At 39.8% G+C, this 7199-nt stretch overlaps 1 protein-coding gene across 2 annotated transcripts; it reads left to right on the top strand.

Moving 5' to 3' along the window:
• Positions 1-221: 221 nt before the first annotated feature.
• Positions 222-3200, top strand: LOC124045166 (N-alpha-acetyltransferase 10-like). Of its 2 annotated transcripts, none has more exons than XM_046364410.1 (8): positions 222-416; positions 812-910; positions 1109-1167; positions 1252-1297; positions 1456-1571; positions 1820-1867; positions 2128-2212; positions 2591-3200. In XM_046364410.1, the coding sequence occupies exons 1-8, from the start codon at positions 396-398 to the stop codon at positions 2774-2776; spliced, it is 660 nt and encodes a 219-aa protein (XP_046220366.1). In that variant the 5' UTR covers positions 222-395; the 3' UTR covers positions 2777-3200. The 2 variants fall into 2 exon arrangements, with proteins under 2 accessions (XP_046220366.1, XP_046220367.1); XM_046364411.1 differs by having other exon boundaries at positions 223-416; positions 1823-1867.
• Positions 3201-7199: the final 3999 nt, after the last annotated feature.

Raw genomic sequence — 7199 nt, 5'->3', positions numbered from 1 at the left:
GAAATTATTTTAAAGAGTATATTGAGTAGAACGTCATTTGATATTGTCCCAAATATTTTATCTTTTTTTAAGAGTAAGAAGGGTAGGATGTCGTTTCTCCTTGTATCTGGCTCACACTCCAGTACAGTAGGTGGCGATAATGCACCATAATGCTAGATGCCAACCGCCGATAAACCCCACCGAAGATGAAGCTTCTAGCCATGACCCTAGAGGCGGGACTTACCTTTCATTAACTTCCGGTTAAGCGCATGCTTCCTCTTCGGTTTAACTTGCTAACTAGCTAACGAACACTCCTGAAACATAATCTAAGACTACGTTAGGAGTTCATAGCTTGAACACTTTACCCCCATTACTTGTATTTTTCATCACCTGAACGTGTGACGGTCGAAGAAAACATGAATATTCGCAACGCAAGGGTAAGTGAGAAGCACTGTCGACCATGCAACACTGTGCTAGTTTACCGTAGCTAGATAGCCACCCATCGCTAATAATAACAATCCAGGGGTTTCTGATAGCTCCACTTATGCATGCCATGTCAAACTGTGAGCCAACTAGCCTATTTAGCTAGCTACTATTTAAATAGATTGCTTATACAGTAACTATCAACGAAGTAAACAGGAGAAGTGCCACTTGAAGTGTAGTTAACGTTAGCTTACTAATATATAATAATAATATTTTGACTGAATCTGTGTCCCCACTCCAGACATCTCCTCTTGTAGTCCCTTTTCTGAAGTGTTCTAGCTAACTAACGTTAAAGTAATTGTTTCAGTCAGTATCCATACCATTGACATTCCTTGTTCTGTTTCCTCAGCCGGAGGACCTTATGAACATGCAGCACTGCAACCTGCTGTGTCTCCCAGAGAACTACCAGATGAAATACTACTTCTACCACGGACTGTCCTGGCCGCAGGTTAACATGGCCTCCTCTTCAGCAGACAACTCCATCACCACTTGACTCAAGTCTTTGTCCTGGCATTCAATCAGTCACAAATTGAATCTAACTCATCAGAAGGAATGACGGGTTCGATTTAGGCCTAGTTGTTACTAGATGTCTGTGTAACTCAGTGTGTCTATCTCTAACATCACCTTGTCTTTGCTCATCTTTCAGCTCTCCTACATCGCAGAGGATGAGAATGGCAAAATAGTGGGATATGTCTTGGCCAAGATGTGAGTATACCTGAACTACAGATCTTATCTCATGCCATTGTTTGTCAGTCTCTATCAAGCCCTCACTCTTTATGTGGTATGCAGGGAGGAGGATCCAGATGATGTCCCCCATGGTCACATCACGTCCCTGGTGAGTCTTGGTTCTGTATTGTTCATTGTAGTACTTAATTGAAGAGGGTGTGGCGTGCGTGCACTATCATTTGCAGCACTTGTCAGGTTGTGTAGGTGCGGTTGTTGAGCAACAGGAGGGATCATTTAACGACGGTTTGGATTGTCTCTGTCGCTCAGGCTGTCAAACGCTCTCACAGACGTTTGGGACTAGCTCAGAAGCTGATGGACCAAGCCAGTCGAGCTATGATTGAAAACTTCAACGCCAAATATGTCTCACTTCATGTCCGGAAAAGGTAGTGCAGTGCGCTGGATGTCTGTGTTGAACTTCAATGAGATTCTATTTCGAGTCGTTTTTACAGGACTCTTAGATAAGAATTTCCACATAAGTTTTTGTAATGGGATGCTGCTCTTCTGTTCTCTAGAAGTGTAGCCAGAAGATCATTTAAATACAGAGAGACATTGTTCGTGTCAGATCATTCTTAAATGGTATTTGTTTGTTCACAAATAACTTGAATTGCATCCATCTAATTTTCTCCTACTGCAGTAACCGAGCGGCCTTGCACCTGTACTCAAACACACTGAAATTCCAGTAAGATCTCCTTCTATCCTTGTGAAAACAAAACCCTCTTAAAGCAAATGCATATGTAATATAGATGTTCCATGTCAGCCTCCTATTCAAACAGATGTTTATTCAGGAACTGTGGGTCATATTCCCTAATGATATTCTTTGCATTCAAATTCATTTATTTTTGCTCTTATTTAACCAGGTATTGTTTGTAGTGATGCAATGTACATGTATAATATGTTGTTGGTAACTCACTTACTAATCATTTCCTTTCTCTTTCTTAGGATTAGTGAAATAGAGCCCAAGTACTATGCAGATGGGGAGGATGCCTATGCCATGAAGAGAGACCTAGCCCACATGGCCGATGAGGTGAATTTTTTTATTTATTTTTTTACTCTTTCCCTTTATCCAGCAGCATGGCTTTTATGGGCGTAATCCAACCACCTTTGTCTCACCCAGTGTTTTGCATACAGTCGCTTACGCTTTTCCCCGAAGGGTGCGTCCTATATTCTATTCTCCCTCATGGATTTAAAAGTAATAGACTGGTGTGAGCAGTATGGTGCAAACTCCCTCCCGCCGTGCTTGCTTTTAAATGCATGAACTGGAGTAAACAAGTGCACACTTCTGGATGAAGGGTAGAGAATCGTAACGCAGTCATGAGCCACTCTCTTTACCTGAGGGTTAAGGTCAACCTTTCCTTTTTGTCAACTGAATTTTGACCGTTTTGTCTGTTGTTTCTGTCTATGGGTCCCACAGTTGAGGAAGTCAGGAATGAAGGCCCTGGGTCAGGAGGCACCTACAGCTACAACCACACCCGGTGACCAGGAGAAAGAGGGAGAGGGGGACAGTGGAGGAGAGAACAAAGACCTCAGTGAAGTTAGCGAGGCCACAGAGAGCACAGACGTCAAAGATTCATCCTCCGATTCACAATGACTCAGCCATCTTTAGTAGCCATTTTTAAATTTGCCGTCAAAGATACTTACTATACTTTTTATCTCACATAAAGGGAAAAATGATACCCAGTGGCAGTCAGCTTCTCCATTCACTTCTGTTACTTTTACAGCATAAAGTAAAAATACATTTTTTTTTACTAAAATAGGATTTCTCTCTCGACATTGGTGATACAATGTGATTGAAAGAAATTACTTTGCAACTGAAATGACAAGTTGATGTTGAGCTCAAATTCACAACTGGTTCTTTAAAGGTTGTTTTGAGCTTGATGCTGTCACTACTACTGTTTTCAACTCACCCATGAAATCAACACATTTTGGAAAAAACAACCTCTGTTTTTGGGTGTGACTTAATGAGACCTGTGAAGTATTCTTCAAAATGCTGAAAATAAAAGTTTCAAGTAATACTTTTTGTAGTGGCATTTTTTTTCTAGCTTTGAAATTGTAACTTAAGGTTGAAATTCTAAGAATGACCACTAGGTCGTACTGTTGTGAGTCGAATGCATACAACTCTTACCGTAGTGAGACTTTACAACTAGTAATAAGACTAGGGACATATTCAGACCAGGGTTTCAGCTGGCTAAATTAGGCAGTATGCGTTTTGAAAACATACGGAATTGTTTGAAACCTGAATATTTATTTCATGTTATGAGCCATTTCTTCCCTTTCTTCAAAGTAGCCTACAGGCAAAATATGACATTTAAACATGGAGGCCATTATTTTCTTGACCGCATAGGCAACACGAGTTTGAAGTTTGGGGAAGCTTACAATTTATCCTTGTATCATGTCTGATTTTCATATGCACATTTTCATAGAACAGTTTCATTTCAATGTTTTAGTTTCTCAATCATTGTCATGAATTAAAAAAATATATATTTTTTAAAACTCATTACTCACATGTGTTACATGGATCACTCCAAACAAAAGACAATGAAACAAATGGACAAATATTGTAAATGATAGTTATGAAATCAAACAAAACTTGTTTCTCACATATGTAGCAGGTTGTGACCTCTGCAAACAACGTTTCCACTCTTGAGAATGAGAACAGTAAATGACTAATACATGCATTAACAGAAATGTACTGTATGTAACCAAATGACTGTGATTAATGGTACACTTACTACTGGTGACATATGTAATAGAGAATTGATATAAATAAAATAAAAGGATAAACAATACACACAATTAAACAATGAATGTGCAAGAATTGGCAGGAGACAGCTCAACCCAGACTCCTATGTCTTCGCCACACACTCCCCCCCTTCTTGTCTCAACATTTTTATTCGTGGATGCCAAGGGAAGCAAGACTTGTCCAAATAATTGATCAAGAAAAAAATTCGCAAGAGGCTGAATGCTTCTCACCTAATAAAGGACCCGAGCGAGCAAAACAGCACCACTCTGTCTATGTGTGTGTAGCCAGCCTGATTGATGCTGTCTGGTCATAAAGAGTATGACATGGTTGCCACCCGTAGCAGACCGTTTGTTTCATCAATATGAAAGAGAGGAGGATGGCTTTGACATTTCTCTAGAAGCAGACCTAGGGTGAATCAACATGTTTTTTTCTACTTGCACACACACAAACATAAATAAGACGATAGATTGATTATATAATTTGGGCAAATGTATTTCCATTAACTTCCCTATTGGACCCACAGCTATGCCACTTCTCTCCTGTTCTATTGTTTTTCATATCAACTTTCTTTCGTTTTCCAGAAGCCAAATGCACAGTCCTAGTCATATTAGCAACCCATTCTCGTTGTGACATCTTTAGATTCACCCTCTTCCTAAATTTCGAACAGAGATTTTCATCTCCGTCGCATATGGAACTGCGTTATCAGGTGCACTTTTTAGAATGGGGTTTTCCCGCAAATTGCATTTTGGCAAAGGTTTGAAAACGGTTTGCTTCCTTACAGGAGTTGCATGTTCTGTTAATATGCATTACCATAATCTAAATGTGATTTCTGTCATTCTGAGCACCGCGGGCGGACGCCCTAATGGGATATGCATGCATATGGACCCGGCAAATTTCTCAAATGGCCAGTAGGCTAAATGAAAATCTGTTGTTCAGGGCCACATTTCCTGAACGAAAGCCCTGATTCACTCTAGTGCTGTTTTAAATGTTACAGATGGAAATGTGACATATAGAGCTTACAATTCTATCTGACAGTCATTCCTGTTGTACACATTTCTATTAGAATTTTCTGTAATGTTGTTCCCTTCTAAATGAGCCCCTGAGCCAGTAACTCTGTTCCTGTCTTCATTACAATTGACAACACAGACTGATAGATACCATGGTAACATCATTAGAAGAATTGACCTCCAGGACTGGACTGATACCATGGTAACATCATTATCATCATTAGAGGAATTGACATCACAGACTGAACTGATACCAAGGTAATACATACCCGAAGCATCCATCACCCTCACACACTGTTGTATTTAGCCTGCCCTGTGGTACCATCTCTCACACATTCTACAAGGTGTTGAAGTACACCAACATGATGAACAGATACAGTACCAGTCAAATGTTTGGATACACCTACTCATTCAGGGGACTTTCTACAAAGTAAAATAATAGTGAAGACATCAAAACTATGAAATAACAAATATGGAATCATGAAGTAACCAAAAAAGTGTTAAACAAATCAAAATATATTTTATATTTGAGATTCTTCAAAGTAGCCACCCTTTGCCTTGATGACAGCTTTGGACACTCTTGGCATTCTCTCAACCAGCTTCACATGGAATGCTTTCCAACAGTCTTTAATGAGTTCCCACAAATGCTGAGCACTTGTTGGCTGCTTTTCCTTCACTCTGTGGTCTGACTCCTCCCAAACCATCTCAATTGGGTTGAGGTCGGGTGATTGTGGAGGCCCGGTCATCTGATGCAGCACTCCATCACTCTCTTTCTTGGTCAAATAGCCCTTACACAGCCTGGGGGTGTGTTGGGTCATGGTCCTGTTGAAAAACAAATGATAGTCCCACTAAGCCCAAACCAGATGGGATGGCGTATCGCTGCAGAATGCTGTGATAGCCATGCTGGTTACAGTGCCTTGCGAAAGTATTCGGCCCCCTTGAACTTTGCGACCTTTTGCCACATTTCAGGCTTCAAACATAAAGATATAAAAATGTATTTTTTTTGTGAAGAATCAACAACAAGTGGGACACAATCATGAAGTGGAACGACATTTATTGGATATTTCAAACTTTTTTAACAAATCAAAAACTGAAAAATTGGGCGTGCAAAATGATTCAGCCCCTTTACTTTCAGTGCAGCAAACTCTCTCCAGAAGTTCAGTGAGGATCTCTGAATGATCCAATGTTGACCTAAATGACTAATGATGATAAATACAATCCACCTGTATCAGGTCCGTTAGTCTTTAAAGAAGTTTAAAGCACCTGCACTGAAGAACTGTCCGTTAATACAAGGAGAAGACTGATCAGAGATGCATCATGGAAACTTCAGAACACAGGAACACACCAGGCAGGGAAGAGTCAAGAAGAAAGCCATTTCTTAAAGATATCCATAAAAAGATACTGTTGTGAAGAAGTTTAAAGCTGGATTTGGATACAAAAAAAAATTCCCAAGCAAACATCCCCAAAACATGAGCACAAATTGGGCCTGCTTTTCTTCAGCAGGGACAAGATGATTAAAATTGAAATGGGAAGATGGATGGAGCACAAATACAAGAACTGGAAGAAAACCTAAAATTGATGGAGTGGATGCAAAAGAGACTGGGACGGAGATTTGTCTTCCAACAAGAAAAATCTACAATGGAATGGTTCAAAAATAAACATATCCAGGTGTTAGAATGGCCAAGTCAAAGTCCAGACCTGAATCCAATTGAGAATCTGTGGAAAGAACTGAAAACTGCTGTTCAAAATGCTCTCCATCCAACCTCACTGAGCTCGAGCTGTTTTGCAAGGAGGAATTTCGATGTGCAAAACTGTGGTGGTGCTACAAAGTATTAACTTAAGGGGGCTGAATAATTTTGCACGCCCAATTTTTCAGTTTTTGATTTGTTAAAAAAGTTTGAAATATTCAATAAATGTTGTTCCACTTCATGATTGTGTCCCACTTGATATTTCAAATACTTTTCTCACAAAGACATGGCGGTTGGAACAAAACATCTCAATCAAAATCAAAAGTGGTTTCAGCAATTGACCATGAGGGCCTGATTCACACAGTCTCCTCTGAACAGTTGATGTTGAGATGTGTCTGTTACTTGAACTCTGAAAAAACGCTAATGTTCTTTTTGCGACTGCACTTGAAGAATCTTTCAAAGTTCTTGAAATTTTCCGAATTGACTGACATTCATGCCTTAAAGTAATGATGGACTGTCATTTCTCTTTGCTTATTTGAGCTGTTCTTGCCCAAATATGTACTTGGTATTTTACCA

Source organism: Oncorhynchus gorbuscha, linkage group LG10 (genome assembly GCF_021184085.1).
Source record: "Oncorhynchus gorbuscha isolate QuinsamMale2020 ecotype Even-year linkage group LG10, OgorEven_v1.0, whole genome shotgun sequence".
Classification (NCBI taxonomy): domain Eukaryota; kingdom Metazoa; phylum Chordata; class Actinopteri; order Salmoniformes; family Salmonidae; genus Oncorhynchus; species Oncorhynchus gorbuscha.
The sequence above is the reverse complement of the archived record's forward strand: the minus strand, read 5'-3'. Positions and strand labels throughout refer to the sequence as shown.